Below are 26,424 nucleotides of genomic sequence, written 5' to 3' on the forward strand. Positions count from 1 at the left end.
CCTCATCATCCAGCTATGTGGTACTGGTCTGACCTTAGCATTTGTAACAAAATTTAGGCTGATATGCATTCCAATCCAGTTGATTGAGTTTATATACTGCTACTAAGATACATACTCATGGGGTCAGCAGAATTCTCAAAAGTCCCTGTGCTATAGGAGATATTTCTAACAGGTCTGGAAGCTCCTATTTATAGAAAACAATGCAATGAATAGCATTTTCAGTGCAGCAATGGAATTTTATCTAAATATCTAAGCAGCAGTCACTCTTACAAACAGATATGCAGTTGCAGAGATTAATGAAGTGGGTAAATAGCTTTTCATAGACTGAAGTGGTGTCAGGTATTGGAAGCCGAAGTCAGCAGTAATATGTCCGTGCTGCCTTGCATTTTAAAATGCAACGCCACTCAAAACAGATTTCTTCTCTGAAACTGAGCCACTTGAACAGAATAAAAGTGAGGAAGAAGATACTAGTAAACACCAGAAATGAAGGCCCTTCTCTGCACATTAAGTACACAGCTCAAAAGCATACTCCTTTCAATTCTGCACTTACCAAATCTTCCTTACGTATGAAAACATTACAGGAATTATGTTGGAAGACTAATTAAATTCAAGTGTAAATCATCAGATCAGTTTTTTTTATTTAATGCGAAGCTTCAAGAGTTTACATTTTTAGAATGACCAAATGTACATTTGCCACAAATATACACAAAAACATTTATACATAGTGAAAGACAATCCTATTTACATGTGAATTAAAACACAGAATTAAAGTGGTCAGATCAGATATACTTTATGCTGACAAATGGTTTCCATTTACATGCAAGCACTAAATAATCAGCAATGCAGACCATTGCACTGATATCAAACAATTCTATAGTTTCACGTAAGTTTATAATTAAACTTCCAGTGCAATCATGGCTTTAAAAAAACTACAAAACCAGAACAATCAAGTAAGGACAGATTTCTGAAACTAAATAATTCTTGATTTGAAAAGTTAACTTACTTGAACAATGAGAAGCAAATCTAATTTGTATCATGCTCATTTACTATAAACATTTTCTTACTTCTCCTATTCAGACTACATAGCAGAGCACATACTCAGAACTTTATACTTTTTGATTTAGAAAGACTGCAAGCTCCAATCTTCACCAGTATTTAACTCACATTTAACTTTGATAAGTTCACCCTCCATTATTCATTTTTCTTCTCCTTTTGCTTCAATAGCTTGTTAATTTCCCGCTTAGCCATTCCTACATATTTTGTGATTAGTCGATGCCGATTCAGACCAGGCAGCAATAGAATGAAACTCACTGAAAGAAAAGGAACCAAAGAATGGCTTAATACAGAAATAATAAACAGCTTGGTTAAAGGGTTGGAGATTAAACAAACAACAATTTTGCCACATTATGTAATGAATCTTGAGTTTACAAGATTAGTTACAAAGAGAGCCAAAGATCAAATCCCAAACCCATAAAGATTAAATACAGCTTGTAAAAAAAAACAATTTTTCCCCTCACTAATTGTTTACAAATCCATGCTGCTTACTTTACAAATCAAAAATGAACCTGTTACTATGGTGAGAGAAAAATAGAATGGTGAACAGCAAGAGATATCAGTGGAAAATAAAAAAAGTATCTTAAGGACAGAATACAAGTTCAATGAACTCAAGCAAAACAAATGTGACCCTCCTTACTAATCCAACTTGCATCAAATAAAACAAAATGTAAATAGAAATTCACATTAAAGGCAGATTCATAATACTTCTGAAACCTGGTTTCTGCACTGTTTTCAACAGCACAGTAATTTAAACAGATTTTGTAAAAAAAAATCTCAATTCAGACACAAGATTCTTGTTAATGCTTAAATAATAGTGTTTCAGGCAGCAACCATTTGAGCACCATGCCCAATTCTGATATGAAACATCATACAATTCAAATTCATAGCAACTGGTTTTGATAGGCAGTGTGTAAAGGTTTACCAGCTTTCTCATTATGTTAATCACCTTTGTTTATTAATTCTAAATAAATTAAAATTACAAACTCATAGGTAACTTACCAATCAAGTAGGTAAGGAAAAGGTTGTGAACCTGTTGCCCAATCCAAGCCACGACAGAGAGAACAGTAACCACGGTCATAAAATACTAGAATGAAGAGAATGAATACTATACTATTAATGACATTGGTAAAATATATTTACCAGCATTTCTAGGTTCTGCTTCCAAGTGTTGGAATACAGGAAGAATATATTCATGGCAAATTAATGGCTCTGAACAACTGGAGATACTGGGAGACAAGCAAGTTAAGAAAAGTAATGAACAGTGTGTCATGATAGCTCACTAATTCAGGTTTTATTCAAATCCTGACAAATTCCAAATATAGGAAGACATCAAGCAAAGGATAAATGTTTCTTACAGAGGGACTAGGAAATCAATTTTAAAAAATAACACAGATGCAAAGAGAACACGCTTGCAATTAAGTAGAGGCAATTCCCAGCAGTTATTACAAGATGGGTTAAATCCTTACCTAACTGCATATTCCATTGAAAAAAGTTTTGCATAAGTGTATGGTATTATTTTAAATATTTACAGATCTATGATGTATAATGCAGTAAAGAACTACCATCTTCCTTTAAAGGAAAATGATCACATACTTTACTCTAAACAGAATCAAGACAGATTTTCCAAATGTATACTACGAAAAAGGCTTTTGTAATATGAATGGCATACCATTTTTGGTTTTTCCTCTTTGAGAGCAAAAAGGCGCCGCCACCAGCCTGCAATCCTACGTTGAGTCTTAACTAGGTTGCTGCAAATTTCATGGAATCGTTGCTGCTGCTCTGTGGTCCTGTCAGTAAAAACTTAAGTTCATCAAGACTACACTAATATTAAAGTGACAACTTCTATATTAACATGTCAGTTTTACAGCATATTTTAGTTCCCTTTCAAGAGCAGTTTATTACAAATGTCCTAATAGCACATTATGTAATCATCATGCTTTACAAACAATCATTAATGGAGATTCCTCCTTCCACTTATATAATTTAGGACTTAAGAGTCCAAACAAACACAGTTAAAAATACTCTGCCCGTGGATATATTCAAATGAAAAGATGTTCAACCACGCTTAATATTAAATATTATAAATAAATAAACAAGCTTCTCACCATTTATTGGAACCAAACAATCTGAAAGCAATGGTGGGAACAAGGTAATCTGACAAACAGATCATCATAATAGCACATGAAACACCAGTCAGCACAGAAGGATCCAGCCAGTAGATCAAACTGTGAAGAAAAGATCACATTCAAGAAATCAAAACATATTCAAAATCTCTTACTATCTTTCCTTTTGGTTAGTCCTGACGAAGGGTCTCAGCCTGAAACGTTGACAGCGCTTCTCCCTATAGATGCTGCCTAGCCTGCTGTGTTCTACCAGCATTTTGTGTGTGGTGTTGTTTGAATTTCCAGCATCTGCAGATTTCCTCGTGTTTGATATTCAAAACCTCTTTTGTTTTGGGGATGGAAGAACGAAGAAACAGGTCGCTGTGTGGATATAATGGCTACTCAGTAAATTAGTGGAATTCAGTGCTGTAGAATTTAAAGATGTACTTTTAAGATTGAGCAGCACCAAAACTAAACAATTAATATTCAAGAAAAGTGAAGGTGTCAGGTGCCAAGTACTGTCATACTACCAAGATACAGTAAAAATAGTGCATTGAGCTAGAATAAAACAGTAACAATGAAAAATAAAGTTGAAAAGCTACCAAAGAATGCAGTACAGGTAAATGATAAAGTGAAGATCATAACAAAATAGATTGCAAGGCCAAGAGCCTCTTATACAAGAGGTCCATGCAGGAGTTTGATAACAGGATAAAAGCTGTCCTCTAGCCAGGTGGTGCACGCTTTCGGGGGTTTGTATCTTCTGCCCGATAGGAGAGGGAAGACAGAATGCTCTACTGAGGGAGTGAGAAATAGAGACAGAGTCCATAATGAGAAAGCTGATTCTTGTGAAGTGTTGAACTGTGTGAAACTGAGTAAATTATACACATTTTTATTCTTTTACACAATGTTGGATGGTAGTAATTAAAATAATAATTTGCAGGTGGTATTAAGATTTAAATGAGAAATCGACAAATTTAAAAAGCTCCACTTCCGTGACTGTAACTCATGAATTTTCTTTAGAAGCTTCCTTCAACCCCCCCCCCAATGTTTCTCCTTGGATTTGCAATCTTTTTTTAAACCATTTATCCAATTCAGTCTCAAATGCCACAATGGACCCTGCCACCTTCACACCAGCAGTCAATGCATTCTAGACTCCAAGCAGAAATCTCATATATAGTTTTACACGTCCTCTTGTCAACCTTGGTTCTCCCTTTATATTGTACTGGTGATCTCTAATCTTCAAACTCTCCAAAAGAGATTAGCCTCACTTTACTAATCTGCCCACACTTCATTTTATACTTTTCAAAATCTCCCCTCTGCCTTCTCAAAAGAAAGTAGCCCAAACCTCTTAACATACCCTTGCCTTTCAAACAGGTACCCATTCTTGTAAATCTTGGAAAAACAAAAAGCTGTGGGTGCAAGAAGCTTGAAATACAACCACAAGTTGCAAAACTCAGTAGATCTGTGCAAAGTGATGGTGCTAACATTTCAGGTCAAATAAAATTTGTCAGTCAGAAAGCTGTCAGTTTCTTCTACTCATGCACTGCATCTTGCTATCCATGTTGCCCCTCCACATTCTTCCTACCCAAATACAATCGTGTATTTCTCAGCATTACATTTTCCCCGCCATTTCCACCAGCTAGTGATACAATTTATCACTATCCTCATTGTAATTCAATCTGATAAATTTTGCATCATTCACAAAATATGGAAATCATGGCTCAAATCCCTAACTCCAGGTATTTGTTTAAAAAAATGTAATGGGCCCAATGGAATCCCTGGGGGTCTTTCACTATTCCCTCCATATGAAAAATAATCATTTCTCACAGATTACATACACCTTTTCAGAAACCATTTTCAGAAATCAATCACACTTTGCCTCCTCATTCAACCCATTACAAACCCTAGATATTCAGTATTGCGGCCAGTAATTACTTATAGATTGGAAGTGCATTAACAGTTAATACATGAGGAGGCAACAAGATATTCTGGGTTTATGATGCACAGCTGGACAACAACTGATGCCACTGACACTATCAAAACATCACAAACACAACCTTAATACTACAAAGTGAACATAAAATTCATTGTGTCTAATGTTAAACTGCAGGACTGAGAGTGGCAAGGGGTGGTGACAGATATACATAATGATAATGCAGTATATTACTAATTTTTCTGACCAGTCTGAGGAGGAAACAGGCCTGCTAGTCAACACTTCCCTGTTTTTACTGTTAAAGACAGCTTTGAGACAAAAGAACCTTGCAGCCAGCCCCTTTAAGCCTTGCAGAGCAGTATAGCATTTAACACTGTCAATTGTAAAATTTTGTGTAGTGTGAAAAATAGAACTAAGCATGGAAATTTGCTTTAGATTCAAATTCTAGTATCTGGTAACATCAATATTTAATAATGTTCTTTCCCTTTTCTTGACAACATAATTCAGTGTTGCTGCAAGAATTATACCAACACAAGTTTCAACAGGCTAGTGAGCACATACATCAAAACCTGGTAGGAAGGCTCAAACGTACAGGAAAAGAGGATGCAGAAACTTGTTGACTTGGCCAGTTCTAACATGGGCAAAACTCTCCCCACTGTCAAGGACATCTTGAGGCAGTGTCATCCACCATTAAAGACCTTTGCTATCCGATTCAGGTCCTCTGCATTACTACCACTGGGGAAGAGGTATAGAAGCCCAAGATTTGTAGGGATGGTTTTGGGAACAGAGAGGGGAGTTACAGGTCAGATTAGGATTTTGGCACAAGGATGTGTGGGAATTAGAGGGTAGACCAGAGTCTAAGTTTCTGCTCTGTATCTGAAGGCCAGCGATGCAGCTGTGGGCCATCCATGGTCAGACGACAGGCCAGCAGACCAGCCTGGATGAGAGCTGATATCCCTCACCTTCTCTCAAGGTCAGCAAGTTGTCAATGGGTTCCATAGTCAGGAGTTCTATGCTGGCAGGTGGAACAAGGTCCGATGACCCCCTAGGTATGCAAATCAGCAACACCTAATGTTTGGTGATCTACAGACCCTGGGATTAGTGCCGAAGTCCAAGGCAGTTGAAAGTGCAGAAGTTGAGGCCCGTTGATTGGAGCCGAGTCTACACATCTCTGCAAGTCTGCTGGAGAAAATAAAGGGAGAAACGGGGCTTGTTCCCCCCCCCCCCCCACTTGTTGTGTTCTGTGCTGTTCTGCCAAGTATGTGTTTAGAACCCTAAATAAGATCTTGGTCTTTGTATCTATTCAAACTCAAGTCTACAAAGGGTCAGGATTTCCCCCAACTTTACCTCAACAGGGAGTACAAGAATTTCCAATTGCTTAGAGAACATTACTATAAATAGTCAAAAAGGATTAATCAACAACATCACCCAGTAATTGTGCCTGCAAAAACATCACTACAATAGTTCAGGACAAACACTGGATGATGCTATAAATACAGAACATGTGTATCACATATTAAAATTTCTTGTTTAAATGCTATAAATGTCACATCAGAAGCATTAAGTAGCTCACACAAAAACAGATGTGACCACAGCTCCATTTCTGGCTCAGAGAAATCAAATGCTAACCAAATGCTGAAAATTCATCCTCAAATGTCAAAGACCATTTCATACTGCAGTTTACATTTATACACCATCAAGGAAACAAAATTATGTCCAGTTAGATGTTCATAATCAATTTAAAATAGATAAATCCACCTTATTACTTAAAAAAAGCAGTAAAAATGTTACCCTATTGCAAGAATTTTGTTTGATCACAGCAAGGCTTTCAAGCCACAATTTATATTACAAGTGTTCCTAACACTGACCTAATTACAAAAAATGGACTTAACTGAAATCTTTAACTTCAAGTCTAGAACATCTTTAAAATCCTTTTCCACAACTTGCGGTTTTGCCCTTAAATATTCAGGTTTCAGATTTAGATTTGCTTTCAATTAAATGTTTATTTTTGTCTGATTATGCAAAGGCCACAAGAAAATCAGCAGAGTGGGCCATCCCCCTTCTCCAGTCCTGCCCAACAATCATGCAGATCATTTGATCTTTTTACCTCAAAATTATTTTCTAGCACCACTCCTATAACCTCCCAATTCCCTTTAATATAAATAAATCTATCCATCTCATGCTGAACCTCAAGAACCTTTTGGGATAGAGAATTCCAGTGTGAAATTTCTCTTTCTGCCCTAAATTGTTTACTCCTTAATTTGAACTTGTCTCAACCAGGTGAGAAAACCTTTCCTGCAACTAGCCTCTCAAGAAGCCCTTGAAGAATTTGATGACCAAAGGATACAGAGTTAGTTGTATAGTATGGAGACAGACCCATCTCCAATCACCATCTGCACTAATCTTATACCAGTCTCATTTTATTCTTCATAAATGCCTATAACTCTCAAGATTCCACCTCAATTACACACAAGGGCAGTTTACAGCAGCCAATTAACCTATAAATCCACATTACTTTGGGAAATGGGAGGAAACCCATGTGGTGTTAGGGAGAATTGCCTCTAGGCAAGCACATACTTTCTTAAGGAGACACCTTAAGAAAACTTCTTCCAACACATTAAATATCTTTGGACATTCTGTAGCCACACTTCTGTAATGACAATTAGGTTTTACTATTTTACTTCTATTTGTGCCAATAATACATTTTACTGATGCAAGCAATCAGATATAGCACTATACAAGGGATCTGACTACCAGGATATGATGAAACTATAAAGATAATTGCAAGTTTTTCTAGCCTTTATAAAATCATTCTTAGGAGAAGTTGCCTAAGTTTTCAAAAGGAAAAAGCAAGATTTAATCATAGGATATCAACAGTCAAGTCTCACCCAGACAGGATGAGCATCAGGTCAAATTTCCCTTAGAAAAAATGTCCACAACCAGGGGATACTATATTTAAGTTAATAGCAGGATTACATGAGATCTGAGGAAGTGTCTTCACCCAGGCCATCAAGGACCTGATACACTGGCTGAAAGGAAGGAAGAAGCAGACATCCTTACAGAATGTTCATAACACATTTTAAAAGTATACAAACTGCTACAACAGACAAGGTTACAGGTTGAATATGGTGATAGGAAGTATTTGCCCAAATAATTCTAATTTGACCAGACATGACAAGTTAACGATCCTCATGTGTCATAAATAACTATGGCTTATTCAATACTTACAAAAACACCACTGACACAGCTAACATCATAACAGCAGGAAACCAGGGTTTTTCCCAACGCAAGATACGATCTGCAGCAAGCATCACCTCGCCCCAGCCCTCCAAATGCTTTTCAAGCTGGGCAGTTTCTGCAGCCTGCAAAGTTGTGTAAAAAAAAAGTTACTTCCAGTTGTTTGTTATTGGCGTACTGATTTAGTGAACTTTTTTTGCGTGCCATCCATATAGATAATTTCAAACAGAAATATGGTGTTGTAGCGGTGTGCTACACGCAGCACTGAAATAACGACACAGAGTCGATGAACTGCAGTTACAAAAAGACTGTATCCGAACTTCGCAGCCTTGCTTTAAAGCCTTCCTGATCCCGCCCTCCCCGGGCACGGATGCTGTAGGGGGCACGTATTCACAGTCCTGTCCCGCGCGCGGGCTTTCCCCCTTGCTGATGAAGCAGACTTGGCGCCCTTTTGGGACTGGCCTTTATGCCGGCGCGCTGGCTATTTGTGAGCCGGTTCGAGTGCGCTAGGAAGTGAAGAAGTGGGTCGCCACAGAACACCCCCCCCCCCCCGCCCCCAGAACCGGCGATACACCCCCCAATGTCCACAGTCTGGGCCGGACCCTGTTTGGGAGGTCTGCCTCTGCGCCGCAGTGCCCGAAACTCGACCAGTTGCACCACGTCCACATGGGTCGGTTTGAGTCGGTCCACTGTGAAAACCTCCTCTCTCCCCCCAATGTCCAGCACGAACGTGGACCTGTTGTTTCTGATCACCGTAAACGGCCCCTCATAGGGCCGCTGTAGCGGTGCCTGATGCCCGCCCCTTCATACAAACCCAAACTTACAGTTCTGCAGATCTTTGGGTACGCAGGTCGGGTTCTGCCCAAGCTGCGAAGTGGGTATGGGGGCCAGGTATAGTCTCTCGCATAGTCTGGCCAGGACTGCTGTGGGTTCTTCCTCGTGCCCCCTTGGGGCTGGTATGAACTCCCCGGAGACGACCAGGGGTGCGCCGTACACCAACTCGGCCGACGAGGTGTGCAGATAGTCTTTGGGCGCCGTGCGGATGCCGAGCAGGACCCAGGGAAGCTCATCCACCCAGTTAGGTCATCTCAGGCAGGCCATGAGAGCCAACTTTAGGTGACGGTGGAAATGCTCCACCAGGCTGTTCGACTGTGGGTGGTAGGCAGTTGTGTAGTGCAGCTGTGTCCCCAAAAGGCTGGCCATAGCTGACCACAGGCTGAAGGTGAACTGGGCGCCTCTGTCGGAGGTAATGTGGGTCGGTACACCAAAGCGGGATACCCAGGTGGTGATCAGTGCCCGGCGCAAGATACGGAGGTGGTGTCGATGAGCGGGATCGCCTCTGGCCATCTTGTGAACCGGTCCACGATAGTGAGGAGGTGCTGCGCTCTGCGCGACACTGGCAGGGGGTCCACGATATCCACATGAATGTGGTCGAATCACCGGTGGGTGGGGTGGAACTGCTGCGGCAGAGCTTTGGTGTGCCGCTGCACCTTGGCCGTCTGGCAGTGCATGCACGTTTTGGCCCGTTCACTGATTTGCTTGCGGAGTCCATGCCAAACGAACTTGTTGGAGACCATCCGGACGGTTGTCCTGGAGTTGAAAATGCGCCGCTGCCAGGCTGCCGGGACGACGGGACGGGACGGGGTTGGCCGGTGGTGATGTCACAGAGAAGGGTCCTCTCACCTGGGCCTACGGGGAGGTCTTGGAGCTGCAAACCGGTGACAACGGTTCTATAACTAGGGATCTCCTCATCTGCCTGCTGCGCCCCTGCCAGCGCCTCAAAGTCTACCCCTTGGGAAAGGGCATGAATGTTAGGGCGAGAGAGTGCGTCCGCCACGACATTGTCCTTACCCGAGACGTGCTGGACATCCGTCGTGTATTCAGAGATGTAGGACAGATGGCGCTGCTGGCGGGACAACCAGGGATCGGACACCTTTGTGAACGCGGTGAAGGGCCTACCTTCTAAGAAGTACCTGAAATGCCGGATTGCCAGGTATAGCGCCAACAGTTCCTGGTTGAAAGTACTGTATTTGAGCTCAGGTGGTCGCAGGTGTTTGCTGAAAAACTCCAGGGATTGCCAGCGACCCTTGATGAGTTGCTCCAGTACCCCACCGACTGCCGTGTTAGATGCGTCCACTGTGAGGGTGGTAGGGACGTCCATTCCGGGGTGCACTAGCATCGCGGCGTTTGCCAAAGCTTCTTTCGTTTTAATGAAAGTGGCGATGGACTCCTCGTCCCAGGTAATGTCTTTGCCCGGACCCTGGGCAAACTGGGGGAACAGGGGGCGCGTGATTCGGGCAGCTGAAGGGAGGAAGCAGTGGTAGAAATTTACCATACCCACGAATTCCTGAAGGCCTTTGATTGTGGTGGGTCAGGGGAAATGGTGGACTGTGTCTACCTTAGCAGGCAGAGGGGTTGGCCCACCTGTAGTGATCCTGTGGCCCAGGAAGTCGATGGTGTTGAGCCCAAACTGGCATTTGGCTGGATTGTCAGGCCGTATTCACTCAGTCGGGCGTAGAGTTGACGGAGGTGGGACAGATGCTCCTGATGACTGCTGCTGGCTATGTGGATGTCGTCCAAATAGATGAAAGCGAAGTCCAGGTTTCGTCCCACCGCGTCCATTAACCGCTGAAATGTCTGTGCGGCATTCTTCAGGCCAAACGGCATGCGGAGGAACTCAAAAAGGCCGAAAGGGGTGATAAGTGCCGTTTTGGGGACGTCGTCAGGATGCATTGGGATTTGAGGGTATCCCTGGACGAGGTCTACCTTGGAGAAGATCCGTGCGCCGTGCAGGTTTGCTGCAAAGTCCTGAATGTGTGGCGCAGGGTAGCGGTCCGGTGTTGTAGCCTCGTTCAGCCTGCGGTAGTCGCCGCATGGTCTCCAGCCCCCTGATGCTTTGGGCACCATGTGCAGGGGGGAAGCCCATGGGCTGTCGGACCGCCGTATGATCCCCAATTCCTCCATCCTCTTGAACTCCTCCTTTGCCAGTCGGAGCTTGTCCGGGGGAAGCCTTCGAGCATGGGTGTGGAGGGGTGGTCCCTGTGTTGGGATGTAGTGCTATACGCCGTGTCTGGGCATGGCTGCCGTGAACTGCGGTACCAGAACCGATGGGAAATCCGCTAGGACTCTGGTAAAGTCATTGTCGGACAGGGTGATGGAGTCCAGGTGTGGGGCTGTCAACTGGGTTTCACCCAGGGAGAAAGTCTAAAAGGTCTCGGCGTGGACCAGTCTCTGCCTCGGCAGGTCGACCAGTAGGCTGTGAGACTGCAAAAACTCAGCGCCCAGGAGTGTTTGGGCTATGGCGGCCAGTGTGAAGTCCCACGTGAATCGGCTCCAGCTGAACTGTAGCTGCACCGTATGGGTACCCTAGGTTCTTACTGTGCTGCCGTTCGCAGCCCTCAGGGTGGGGCCCGGTGCCCTGTTGCGGGTGTCGTAACTCATCAGAGGTAAGACACTGATCTCGGCACCGGTGTAAACCAAAAAACGGCGTCCTGACTGCTTGTCCCACACATACAGGAAGCTATCCCGATGGCCAGCCGCCGACACCATCAGCGGTGGCTGGCCCTGGCGTTTTCCGGGAACTTGCAGGGCGGGCGACAGTGGTGGGCTTCTGCACCCCACCGCTGGTGGTAGAAGCACCATTGTTCGTTGGTCTCCTCACCCCTCCCTCTGGGGCTAGTGAGCTCTGCTGCCGGGCCTGGTCTGGTCTGCTGCTGGGAGCGTGGCCTGGTGATCTGTGTGACGGGCGCCCCACTCTCCTTCTTGGCAGTCCACAGCAAGTCCGCCCGGCCTGCCACCTTCCGGGGGTCGCTGAAATCCGCGTCGGACAGCAGCAGGCGTATGTCCTCGGGCAGCTGCTCCAGGAATGCCTGCTCAAACATGAGTTTGTGTCCTCCGGCCAGAGACAACATCTCATTCATCAAAGCCGATTGCGGTCTGTCCCCCAAACCATCCAGGTGCAGTAAGTGGGCAGCCCGCTCGTGCCGTGAGAGTCCGAAAGTCCTTATGAGCAGGGCTTTGAATTCCGTGTATTTGCCGTCCGCTGGGGGAGACTGTATGAACTCCTCAACCTGGGCCGCTGTGTCCTGGTCGAGGGAGCTCACCACGCAGTAGTAAACGTGTGTCCTGCCGAACGTGGAATTGGGCTTCTGCCTGCTGGAACCATAGGTGAGGTCGCAGCGTCCAAAAGCTTGGCAGTTTCAACGAAACTGCATGAACAGATGCGGTGTCAGTCATCTTTGGCCCAAATATCGTTTGGGCCGTCGGGGTCACCAATTGTAGCGGTGTGCCACACGCAGCGCTGAAATAACGACACGGAGTTGATGAACTGCAGTTAAAAAAGATTTTATTCGAACTTCGCGACCTCACTTTAAAGCCTTCCTGATCCCGCCCTCCCCGGGCGCAGATGTTGTAGGGGGCACATATTCAGTCCAGTCCCACGCGCGGATGCTGTAGGGGGCACATATTCAGTCCAGTCCCACGCGCGGATGCTGTAGGGGGCACATATTCAGTCCAGTCCCACGCGCGGATGCTGTAGGGGGCACATATTCAGTCCAGTCCCACGCGCGGATGCTGTAGGGGGCACATATTCAGTCCCGTCCCACGCGCAGATGCTGTAGGGGGCACGTATTCAAAGTCCTGTCCCACGCGTGGGCTTTTCCCCTTGCTGGTGAAGCAGACTTGGCGCCCTTTTGGGACTGGCCTTTATGCCGGTGCGCTGGCTATTTGTGAGCCGGTTTGAGTGCGTCGCCACAGTGTTACAATTACAAAGAGAATGTAGTGTGGGTAGACAAATAAGCCACACTAATACTCTTTGCCAAAATATCCTAAAATATTTGCTCATCCTCAAAATATATTGGAAAGTGAAATGCAAACTTTGAGAAATGATTATATTAGAAACATGGCTAACATGTTATCCAAGTACTTTGGCTAGCTTTTAGATTACCTGATTACTTCATTTACACACCAAAAACCCAAACATCATTATATAGACATGATTATGAATGATACTGGTCTCTTACCATTGTCTGCATAGAGCCAGTTTATATGAATTTAAGGAAATTAATTTTCAAATAATATTTTAATATGTTTGCAAGGGAATAAGGTGAGGAACGTTTGCAAAAGTCTGGAAATTATGAAATATTATAGTGCACTGGATTCCAATTGTGCCCTTCCAGTGAGATGCCAAAATGCAATTTAAGTTTGAATGCCAAAGAGAAAATCTCTTCCCAGCATTTTGGAAGTCTATCCAGCAGTGAGCCAAAAGCCTTCCATGTGCAATATATAATCTTAGCTAATGGTTAGGGCAGTAACAATTGAAGTGAATAACTAACATTTTGACAGGGATAACAATATTGATTACTACTCAGCAAACCAGCCAAATCTGAAGTTAAATTTGTTATAAATAACAACAATCAATATTAAAGCTCCATTAATAGATGAGATTCTGGAGGATGCCTGTGGACCTGTGCCCAACGAGGTAACATCTTCTGAAGAAAAACTACAGGGAAGAAGAATCCAAGTCAAAATAAACATATCAAGTTCTGATTTGAGGATTGAAGTTTCTTTTGATTATTGCAATAAATAATTTTAGACAGAACAAAGATCAGTGAGGCAGACTGGAAGAACTGCTAGCTATGCAAGTCAGGAGAGAATATGTCATTACTGCAAACATTAAATTTTGGGCAACCATCCACAGGTGTTGATAAAATGCATTACAATATATAAAAATGACGGTACTTACCGTAGATTCCGGACTACAGAGCGCACCTGATTAAAAGCCGCACACTCTAATTTTAGAAAGAAAATCAATTTTGTACTTGTACAAGCCGCACTGGATTTTAAGCCGCAGGTGTCCCACGTTGTAATATGAGATATTTACACAGAAAGATATTACACGTGAGGATTTTTTAACTTTTAATTAAATCCGTATGGTAACATAAACAAATATATATTGCAAATGCTTTTTTTCGAACAGTGCCTGTAACACAGCTACTTTTAACTATACATACGTATCGGTAACACACAAATTACGTTGCGTATACTTTTTTACTGAACAGTGCACGAACAACATTCCAATATCTCCTAACGACTGGTAAAAAAAATATATATACTGCAGCCTACCAGGAAAAGTTATTGATCGCCTTCTTCATCTTCCTCCTGCGCACTAAAACCATCAAAGTCCTTCAGTGCCCGAATTGAATAAAACCTAAGGATCTCGTCACTCACTTCAGTCTCTTAGTTGTCGCTCTCACTTGAGCGCACGCGGTCCTCTTCATCATGCAGCAGTCCAGCCTTTCGAAACCCGCTGGTGATGGTGGAAGTTGTGACACCGCTCCACGCATTTAGGATCCACTGGCAGACTTGAGTTAAAGATGCTCTTCGCATGCGTCCTGTTTTGGTAAAGGATTTCTCGCCGCTCGTCATCCAAGCCTCCCACTCAACGCGCAGCGCCACTTTAAATGCCCGGTTCACGCTGATGTCCAGTGGCTGCAAATACTTCGTGGTGCCCCCAGGAATCACAGCTGGAATTGAGTTTGTACTCTTGATGGCAGCTTTCACTGAACTTTCATTGTCAGCCGCTTAAAAAATCAGTGGAAGCTTTAGTCCGGATGCTGTGCAGCTCAGAACACAAGTAAAATGCGTTTTCTCATGGCCACTTGTTTTCAGTGTGATGGACGAGTCACCTTTTTTTATTAACAGTCCGAGTGACAGGTAGGTCAAACGTCAAAGGTACTTCATCCATATTTATGATATCATCGGGCCCGATGGAATTCTCTGCTATCTCTGTTTGAGTGAATGTGCGGAAGTTAGCAAGTTTTTCCTCGTGGTCGGGAGGGAGCTGCTGACACAGATTCGTACGTACCCTGACGGACAGGCCTTTTCCTCTCATAAATCTAAAACACCACGATGGCCCACCTCTAAAATCTTCGATTTTCATCTTGGTGGCGATTGCTTTAGCCTTCAGTCTGATCTGCACGGTGGAAACACTGCGGCCGCCTGCTCTGTGTGTTAACCCAGTCTTCAAGAAAGTTTTCAAGTTCGGGCCATCTGCTATGATTACCTCTGAAAGCTTTTGTCGTCTTTTTGCATTGACTCAGTTCTTCACGCTGGCGTCTCCACCGTCTCAACATCGATTTATTTATGCCAAGATTATGTGCAGCAGCTCGATTTCCTTCTTCAACCGCCAGATTGATCGCCTTTAACTTAAAAGCTGCATCATATGCTTTTCTTCGAGTGTTTTCCATGTTGATGAAGGCGAGTACAAATGACTGATTTACAATAATTTAATTGTGAAAGTGCGCTTGATTTATCGTACAATTTCATTGGACCTCTGTGAACTACTCATCAATTTTATTGGTCTACTGTTACGAGGCAAAATGTTTTTGACGGCATGAAAAAAAAACATGCATTAGCCGCACCGTAGTATAGGTCGCAGTGTTGCCGCAGTGTTCAAAGCGTGGGAAAAAAGTAGCGGCTTATAGTCCGGAATTTACGGTAGTAATCACATTAATAACTGCACATATATAGATTTTCAAAACACTGAGTTAAGGAAAATTACATTTCAATATCAAATACATAGGTTTAACACGACAGAGAAAATTTTTGAAGCAAAATGTTTAAAAACTGCAAAGATAGGTGCCTGAAACAGGGTCCCAGGAAAGGCAGAAGAAGCAGAGATGATGATAATGTTTAAGAGGCATTTAGATAGATACACAAAAATAGAGATAAATCATAAACACAAGGAAGTCTGCAGATGCTGGAAATCCAAAGCAACAGACACAAAATGCTGGAGGAACTCAGCAGGTCAGGTAGCATCTACGGAAAAGAATAAACAGTTGATATTTCAGGATAAGACCTTTGTAAAGGAAGGGGGAAGGCACCAGAATAAAAATGGGGGAGGGAAAGTAGGACAGCTAGGTGATAGGTGAAACCAGGTGGGTAGGAAAATTACAGGGCTGAAAAGAAAGGAATCTGAGAAGAGAGTGGACCACAGGAGAAGGTGACAGACAGATGAGAAATAGTAAGAGGCCAGAGTGGAGAAAAGAGGAGGGGAGCAGGAGGAAATTTTTTGCTTAAAAACTGGAAGGAGAAATCAATATTCATGCCATCAAGTTGGAGGCTACCCAGACAGGATACAAGTGGTTGTTGCTCCTCCACCCTGATGGTGGCCTCAACTTGGGATAAGGAGGCCATGAACCGATATGTCTGAACAGGAATGGGAAAGACAAAGTTCAAAGTCCATTATCTAAGGATGTATACTATATACAACCTTGAGATTTGTCTCCTTACAGACAACCATGAAACAAAGAAGCCATTAAGAAAAAAATCAAACATCCAATGTGCAAAATAATAAATCATGCAAACAATAAAGAGCATGTAACATTCAGAAGTAAAGTTCACAAAAATGAGTTCACGGCCACAAAGCCAGTCATCACTGCAGCTGGTTCAGGAGCCCATTTGTTAGTGGCAGACCAGTTCAGCACAGAGACGAGTAAACCCTGCTGAGCAGTGAGACGAACACGGTCAGGAAATATAACAGTTATTACAAGGTATGGCCAGTGGGAACAGTGTTACTTAAAACCAATCTTGTCCCTTATGGGCATGCTTCCAACATATGGCAAAGCTTTCAGAATAGATTAATTAAAAACAATTACTTATCTTCACCAGTGTTTAATCTTATGAATCCTCTATACACCAGAATATGTAAAACTATTCCTACTTGTAAAGTCTAATGATCCACTGAAAGTAACTGTTGTACACAGAACAATGTTATACATATCATTTTAGCTATGGCTCAATATAAAAATTATTGTGGCTGACCATATTATTCCTATCTATTTATAGTACATGGCAAACTTTAAAATGACAACAGGAATTTTGCACAACAGTATCACTTTCTTTATGACTATATCTGAGTTTTTAAAGAAAACTTTATGGCATCATATCCCTTTTTTCAGAAAAGGGTTTTAAAACAGCAGAACGCACATTCATTACAATTTTGAAAAATTCCAATTAAAAATGCAATTCATTCTGATTCATTTGTATATAGTTGAAATGCTACTTAGCATCCAGTTGGAATAATGAAAGCCATGTAATTAGAAATAAAATTAAAAACATATCAGTGATGTCTGGTATTATACACAAACAACAAAAATTGGCCATAACATGCTGTTTATCAATGTTCTAGTTTTAAACAAAAGCAGCCTTGTTGTTTTTATATTCCAGTTTAAAGCTCACTCCAACTTTTACAAAGAAAAGATTTGTTCTACACGGGTACCTTCCTTAAAGGTCTCATTAGAGTGGCTATGGAGCAGATGGTGGGTGAGTCCAAGACCAGATAAAACAGCCTTAGAATAAAAGGGCATCCTTTTAGAATACAGATGAGGAGGAATGGCAAATCCATGGAATTCATTGCCACGGGCAGCTGTGGAGGCATAGTCATTGAGTATATTTAAAGGCATAAATCGACAGATTCTTGATTAGTCATGGCATGAAGGGATATAGGAAAAATACAAGAGATTGGGGCTGGAGCGAAAATGGATCAGCCATGATGAAATGGAGGGGCAGACTCAACAGGCCAAATGGCATAATTCTGCTCCTTTATCTTAAGTTCTTAATAATCTAAACCCTGTTCCTCCACAGTTGGAAGTCATTATCAACTGTCATATTAGGCAAGTTAAATTATTGCGTCAACCTTAATTTAATATTTGAGCTTATTTCAATAATCAAATTTTCTCCTCAATCAGAAGACTATGGTTAAAGCTCACTGAAAGCTGCAGAACACATGGTGAAGTTTCAGTTGAGTAATGGGCAAATTCTAAATGATCAGATGAGAAGTCAGATAAGCTGTCAAACCATATCTATTTATTTGATCAATCACGGATGCTGCCTGACCTGCTGAGTTCTTCCAGCGTTGTGTACGTATTCTTTGATCCACAGCATCTGCAGTTGTATTTTTGTGTTTCTATTCAATTGAACTTGCAGAAGCCAACTGCAATCAAGCCGAATTCCACAAAACCTGCCGAACTTTTGTACTTCAGTAAAGAATATTTGCATTTACGCAGAACTTTCAACGTTTTGCTCTCAGGGCATTAACAATACTAACAACATTCAATACCAAGTCATTTAAATTCAAATGGACGCAGAAGAATAGTTGCTAAGACTAGCATTTAATACTTCTAGAGGGAAAGTTGCACAATTACATTACAGAGATAGGATCAAGTAGGGCTTACAAGGGTGTGTGGGAGCAAGATTGTGTGGAGTCAAACCACCTTTTTGGACAGAATTTCGATGCCAGAAGCAAATAAGAAAATCATAAGAGACAAGAAACTGCAGATATCAGAAAGACAAGCACATTAAGCTGAGACAGTGATATGGCAAGGTCTACGCAAATGACATAGCTCGATCACAAGCCCAGGGCTGTCCGTATGGAGTTTGATTGCTCTCCACGTGAATGCACGGTTTCGCTTGGATGCTCTGCCTTCCTCCCACATTCCAGAGAAATGTTTGCAGATTAAGGGCACAGCAGAAAAATTACCTAATGTGGATGAAAACCGGGGGGTGGGTGGATAAAGGGAATGGGGATGCAAGGTTAGACACAAGTGAAGATTGATGACAGATTCAATGGCCTACTTTATCAAAAACATGAAAGGCTTTCTGGAAATTAAAACCTAGCCAGCTGCAAATGGAAGGATGAAGAAAATCAGGAATGTACTGGGGGAGGACGGTCGGAAAAGTTGAACAAGAGAACCATTGAACCATTCTGAACGCCAATCATTATGGTTATGCTCTTTGCAAACAATTTACACACAGCTAATTCTCACAACGACTTATGATGCAGAGGGAAAAAAACCCGTTTCAAAATTTCAGCCGTGTCACCCTCAACTGCTGCAAATCGCTGGCTAGACTCCCACCGGTGACGCATGAGAGCCAACGTGATTCACGGACAGATGTAGTCGCCTCTGTCCCTCCCGCGATCAGAGACTCCGGCCACAGGCTCAGCCCTGGGCCGAGGCCACACAGCGCGTACGCAGTTCGCTTTCCGCCGCCCGCGGGCCCCCGGGGAGCGGACTGAAGCGCTCGCGGGAAGCGGAAGCGACGCGCGGCCCCTTTAAACCGCGCGGGGCGCGCGATCCGCCCCGAAAGCGGGCCCGGCTTCTAACGGCGTCCACGACCGGAGATCGGTAAACAGAAAAATCACAGTAACACTACGACAAAGAACCGACTCACCAGCAAATTGGCGCTTTTATTGTCTCCTTCGCCGCTCGCCATGGCGGTTTTCAAACGACCCGTCTGCCGCAGTCCTTCAGCGACAAATAACTCACCGTTCCGGCCGTCACCCCGCTCGGCCCCACTGCGCCTGCGCGGCGTGGCGGGCGTTAGCTCCACCCAGACGATTACTACCAAGCGCGCATCTTGCGCTTCTGCATTCTGATTGGCTGCATTCTGTATGTCTCACCGCCCTGTGTCGGTTCGAATCTTCAGGGTGCTCCTGATTGGCTATCACTGCTCATTAACAACTTCATGCGCCGTGCTGATTTATTTTCGGTGGATGATGAAAATGTGCGGCGCGGAGTTGCGAGGTTTCAGTATGACGGCGTCCTTTGCTTTTATTTTAGGTTTGTGTCGTAACATTTACCTTGGGCAAGTTGTCAAATTGTCCGTTACTGCAGGTTGTTTTCAGTCCAGTTCGCTGGAATGTGCAACAAAAGGGGGAGGGGAAGATGCTGGATTTCTTGTTTGTTTTTGCTTCATATTCCAGTATCTGCAAATACAATAGGCAAGTGGGGATTTGAATATACAATACAATCTTAATAGTTTATTTAAAGTTACTTCTTGAAATGACATGTGACACAAAGTCGATACATCTTTCCTTTGAAAGGAGCCTTGTTAAAAAGGGAGCAATCACGAGGAAATCTGCAGATGCTGGAAATTCAAACAACACCACACACAAAATGCTGGTGGAACACAGCAGGCCAGGCAGCATCTAAAGGAGAAGTACTGTCGACGGAAAAGTACTTCTCCTATAGATGTTGCCTGGCCTGCTGTGTTCCGCCAGCATTTTGTGTGTGTTGTTGTTAAAGAGGGAGTACAACCAAGGATCGTCGCACTGATTCCTGGAGAAGCCACGGAGGATTGAATAGACTAGACTTTTATGTACTATTTTGAGATTAGGAGATTGAAAATTATTGTATGTTGAAACAGGAATTATTGGAGGCTCAATGAACTAGATGCAGAATGTTTAGAAGAGCTGAGGAATACAGAATAAATACATTTCTTCATTTTATGTATTTAATATTTCAATATTTGAGTAACCTTGTATATTATTCAATTAAGCATTTTTGTTTAAATAATTATTATACATAAAAACATTAATTGCGTACGCCATCACGCTCTCACGTTGACGTACGCGCCTCGCTTAAAGTAAAGCCCATGTTTCGTGTCTTGTGTCTGTCTTTGAATTAACTTAATGTTTTGAAGTTTTCAGACAAAACTTCACTCAGACGCCGATGAATATTTGAAGTTCTCTGCTCCAAAATCCTGCGAAGGATCAGTCACTGATTACATTGAAAACTAAATTCAATAGATTTTGTACTAATTACGAAATTCACTGATGTGAAAATCAGGCGGAAAGACGGCGTTGAGTTTGATCATTCATGATCTACTTAGCAGGCTTGTAATGCTCTTAATACACTTATTCCTAATCCTCGTTGCCATTTTGTAACAAAGAGCAGGTTTGAAGTTGAGAAAGCAATTTGAAAGTATTAATTATAATTCGGCGTAGTTCTAGAGATAGGACAAAGATCCACAGAAGTGTAAATTTTTAATGGGCTAATTTTCTTAAATGTGTGATAAGGCTTTCGCAAGAAATATTTACTTGAAGGTAAAGCTTGTCTGAAGAGTGTAAGATACTCAGGGAGGAGTCAGGAAGGAGGTCCCAAATCTGAACAACTCGGATTCAAATAAAAGGGAAACTTTTAGATCTTGAGAGCTCACTGCTGCAAAAATCCAAGAGGACAGAAGTGCATGACATTATTAAAAAGGAAATTAAGGAAGCAGTGAAAAGGCAAGGCTGATAACAAGTAAAGGCCCAGCCTAATTGAGGCCAAAATCTTACCTGTGGATGGAGATGAAGGTCATTGGTTCATATTCTGGAGATGGAAAGAACAACCAGAGGACAGCAGCAGAGAGCCAGGAGAAATGCAGCCATGGTTGCCTCCACATATACACGTCCCACCTGCAGTAGAACTTGTGGGTCCAGGATAGGACTGTACAGTCATCAAAGATCTCACCGTTAAAGGTGTGGATATTGTCATCGGATTCTGATGGACAACCGAAGACATTGCTATGTTTCGAAAGTCATTTACATCAGTGGTCACAAAGGTGGATCTTATACCTATTGTAATTATGCAAATTTACATACAAAGAAAAAGTTTATTGAACAAAAAGGACATGAAATACGAGGAGTATAAATCAGAGTATTTTCCCTGGAACTATGCTGCACCTTTCACTACACATTTTTTTTAATATAGAAAAAGTGAAAAAGCTTTAATTATGTTTTAAAGTAGATGACTATTCTTGAACATGTTGAACATTTTCCCCCCCTTTTGTACTCATTCACAATATAGTAGAGCACTCCCAATACCCCGTTTGTCTACCTCTTAATTACCTTGGAATAGTTTAAGATTACAATCACTTTAAATTCATTGAAGCTTTTGGCAGTCTCAAGACTGATTTATCATGCAAACTCAGGTTGCCATGTTACAAAGTAGTCATAAAGTGTGATGAGTAGAGAAGTATAAAGCTAGTCAATGATTCCAAAATTCTTGACAATACATGCTAGTCAGAGTAAGCATTTACAGAAAAGACCAGTTAATGTGTCCGGCAGTGCTCGTGCAGTGTGAAACAGAAGAAGAATGCAGCCGTGAATGGGCTAATGAGTTGAACCATTTAATAGGTTTGACAATTGCCCTCCTGTTTACACACCCACTCAGCACACCAACCCAGGTGCTGAGACACCAAATGCTCCCTCAGCACCAATGTCTCCTATCCTCTCTCCTCCCCCCTCCAGTTCAACACATGGATGAACAACACAGACTACCACTTCCTACATCCCCTCTTTGCCCTACACCTACCATCCACACCTCCACGTACCGACTGCTATCGTCCCAATCTTCACCTCCCCCAGCCTCCACTTTGCACCAACTCCGCAGTCATCATGGACTCACCTTCACTACCGGGCAGGTGAGAAAGGCCCCGGGGGAAACTCAGACAGGGCAAAGCACTGGGACTTGATGGTATAAACCCAAGGCCTTGAAGAAGTGTGCTGAGCAGCTGTTGGAGTTCTCAGCCTGGAAAGGTACTGACAGTGGAAAATGTTGTGTGTGGTCCCAGTACCCCAGAAGGGCCAACTGAAAGTCTTGAATGACTGCCGTCCAGTGGCCCTGACCTCACACATCATGAAGGCCCTAGAAAGGCTGGTCCTGGCTCACCTCCAAAGCCTGGTTAAATCAGCCTTCAAATCCCTGTACAGTAGTTTGCCTACCAGGAGCACATTGGAGTCTATGATGCTGTCATCTCCCTGCTGAACAGAGCCTTTCCCATTGGATAAGCAGGGCAGCACTGTGACAATCATGGTTTTTGATTTCTCAAGTGCCTTCAATACCATACAGTCCACATTACTGGGGGAAACTCCATTCAAAGCAGGTTGGTACTTCCATTGTATCCTGGATAATGGGCTACCTGACTGGAAGACCACGGCTTGCGTAGCTTAAGGGCCGTGTGTCTGACATGGCTATAAGCAGCACTGGGGCCCCACAGGGGACGGTATTGGCTCCCTTCCTGTTTACTCAGTATGCCTCAGACTTTAGATACAACACTGAGTCACATTATCTGCAGAGATTCTCTGATGACTCAGTGATAGCTGGGTGTATTAAGGGAGGACAGGAGGATGAATACAGGGCCCTGGTGGAGAACTTTGTCAAAAGGTGCAAGCTGAATCATCTGCAGGACAAAGGAGATGGCGATGGACTTTAGGAAAACTAAGCCTGCAGAACACAGGGAGTTAGGAAGGAAACTGAAAAGCTGGACTTCGAGGGTAGTAATCCTAGGATTGCAGCCTATGCCACGCGACAGTGAGGATAGGAATAGAATGAGGTCACAGATAAATGTGTGGTTGAAGAATTGGAGCAGGGGGCAGGGGTTCGGATTTCTGGATAATTGGGACCTCTTCTGGGGCAGGTGTGACCTGTACAAAAGGGATGGGTTGTACTTGAATCGGAGGGGGACCAATATTCTTGCAGGCAGCTTTACTTGGGTTGTTAGGAGTGGTTTAAACTAATATGGCTGGGGGATGGAAACCAGTATGATAGAGCAGAGGATGAGCCAGCAGGTTTACAAGTAGATGATGGGTGTAATATGAACGGAAGGACAAGCCAATGATTGGGTACAACTGCGTGCAGAGCAAAGATTGAAATTGTACCACAGAGGCAAGATTCAAAAAGGTGAAGAATGTTGAACTGAAGATGCTGTATATAATTGCGCATATCATTTGGATTAAGCTGGACAAACTCGTGCTGCAGTTAGAGATTGGTTGGCATGACATTGTGGGCATCACCGAGTCGTGGCTTGAAAGAAGGTCATAGTTGGGGGTTTAATATCAAAACATTTTGTATCAAAATGACAGGCAGGAATCATAGGTGGTGGTGTGGCTCTGTTGGTAAGAGATAGAATTACATCTTTAGAAAGAGGTGACATAGGGTCAGAGAATTTTGAATCTTTGTGGGTGGAGTTAAGAAACAGCAAAGGTTAATAAAACATTATGGGAATCATATATAGGCCTCTAAATAGTAGCCTAGATATGAGGTTGAGATTGCAAAGGGAGCTGAAAAAAGGTAATGTGACAATTATACACGAGGATTGGGAAAATCAGGTTGGTGTCAGGTTGCAAGAGAGGGAATTTCGAAATGGCTTTTTAGAGCAGTTTGTGCTTGAGCCTACTAGGGGAAAGGCCATCTCAGATTGGGTGTTGTGTAATAACCCAGATGTCAGCTTAACATAAAGGAACCCTTAGGAGGCAGTGATCTTTATATGATTGAATTCACACTGCAATTTGAGAGGGGGAAGTCTAAATCACACATATCAGTATTGCAATGGCATAAAGGGAATTACGGAGGCATGAGAGAGGAGCTTGCCCAGGTGGATTGGAGGAGGATACTGGCAGGAATGACGGCAGAGCAGAGGTGGCTGAAGTTTCTGGGGTTAGGCACAGGATAGATATGTTCCACAGAAGTCATCCTCAAAAGGCAGGGGTAGGCAACCATAGTTGACGAGAAGTTACGGACAGCATAAAAGCAAGGACAGGGCAGATAAGGTAGTAAAAGTGAGTGGGAAGTTGGATGACTGGGAAGCTTTTAAAATCCAACAAGGGGCAACTGAAAAAGCTATAAGAAAGGAAAAGATGAAATATGAGGGCAAGCTAGCCAATAATATAAAGCAGGATAGCAAAAGTTTTTCAATGATCTAAAGAGTAATGAAAGGGAGGTGAGAGTTGATATCGGACCACTGAAAAATGATGCTGGTGAGCTAGTAATGGGAGTCAAAGAAATGGCAGGTGAACGTTGCATCAGCCTTTACTAGCAGTGTGCCAGAGGTCCATGAGGGTCAGGTAGCAGGAATGAGTGCCATTGCTATTACAAAGGAAAAAGTGCTTGGCAACTGAAAGGTCTTAAGGTGGATAAGTCACCTGGACCATATGCACTACATTCCAGAGTCCTGAGAGGTGTTGCTGAAGAGATAATGGAGGCATTGGTCATGATCTTTCAATAATCACTTGATTCTCTCATGTTCTGGAGGTCTGAGAGCAAGGCAAAAGAAAGGAAAATATAGGCCTGTTCGCCTAACCTCAGTGGTTGGGAAATTGTTGGAGTCATATTAAGGATGGGGTCTTGGGGTACTTGGAGACTAATAATACAATAAGTCAAAGTCAGCATGGTGGACAAAGGAGAGGCAATGGATAAATTCTCTTGGATTTTCAAAAGGCATTTGATTAAGGTGCCACACGTGAGGCTGCTTAACAAGATAGAATCCTATGGCGTTACAGGAATGATACTGCATGGATAGGGGAATGGCTGGCAAATAGGAGGCAGCAAGTGGGAATAAAGGGGGCCTCTTCTGGTTGGCTGCCAGGGACTAGTGGTGTTCCTCAGGGGTCAGTATTAGGGGGTAGTATTACATTGTCAGTAATTTAGATAATGAAATTGATTGCTTTACGGGAAAGTTTGTGGATGAAATGAAGATAGGTGGAGGGGTAGGTAGTGCTGAGGAAGCAATGCAATTGCAGCAGGACTTAGACAAATTGGAAGAATAGGTGAAAAAGTGGCAGATGGAATACAGTGTTGAGAAATGTATGATATTACATTTAGGTAAAAGGAACAATAGTATGGACTATTATCTAAATGGGGAGAAAATTCAAACATCAGAGGTGCAGAGGGACTTATGAATCCTTGTTCAAGGCTTATTTAGAGGTTAAGCCTGAAGTTAAGAAGGCAAATGCAATGTTGGGATTCATTTCAAGTGGAATAGAATATAAAAGCAAGGAAATAATAACCAGACTTTATAAGACACTGATCAGGCCTCACTTGGAGTATTGTCAACAGCTTTGGGCCCCAAATCTCAGAAAGAATGTGTTGTCAATGGAGAGAGTCCAAAGGAGGTTCACCAGGATGATTCCAGTAATGAAGGGGTTAACATGTGAAGAATATTTGGCAGCTTGGGGCCTGTACTCACAGGAATTTAGAAGAATGTGGGCTGTTTTCATTGAAGCCTACTGAAGTTTGAAAGGATTAGATAGTTGGATGTGGAGAGGATGTTTTCTCCTGACGAAGGGTCTCGGCCTGAAACGTCGACAGTGCTTCTCCCTATAGATGCTGCCTGGCCTGCTGCGTTCCACCAGCATTTTGTATGTGGTGTTGTTTGAATTTCCAGCATCTGCAGATTTCCTCGTGTTTGTGGATGTTTTCTATGGTGGGGATATCCAGAACTTGAAGGCACAGCCACAACGTTGAGGGGCAACCTTTCACACCAGAGGTAAGG

General features: G+C 43.1%; 1 protein-coding gene across 1 annotated transcript; it reads right to left on the reverse strand.

Moving 5' to 3' along the window:
* Nucleotides 1-618: 618 nt before the first annotated feature.
* arl6ip1 (ADP-ribosylation factor-like 6 interacting protein 1) lies at nucleotides 619-19,718 on the reverse strand. The gene is made up of 6 exons (XM_059979381.1): nucleotides 19,561-19,718; nucleotides 8,320-8,453; nucleotides 3,162-3,281; nucleotides 2,726-2,843; nucleotides 2,056-2,140; nucleotides 619-1,310 (listed from the first exon to the last, which is right to left on the reverse strand). Exons 1-6 carry the CDS (start codon nucleotides 19,600-19,602, stop codon nucleotides 1,192-1,194), a joined length of 618 nt encoding a protein of 205 aa, XP_059835364.1. The 5' UTR covers nucleotides 19,603-19,718; the 3' UTR covers nucleotides 619-1,191.
* Between the last annotated feature and the right edge of the window lie 6,706 nt (nucleotides 19,719-26,424).

The sequence above is a fragment of the Hypanus sabinus genome, chromosome 9 (assembly GCF_030144855.1).
Source record: "Hypanus sabinus isolate sHypSab1 chromosome 9, sHypSab1.hap1, whole genome shotgun sequence".
Lineage (NCBI taxonomy): Eukaryota > Metazoa > Chordata > Chondrichthyes > Myliobatiformes > Dasyatidae > Hypanus > Hypanus sabinus.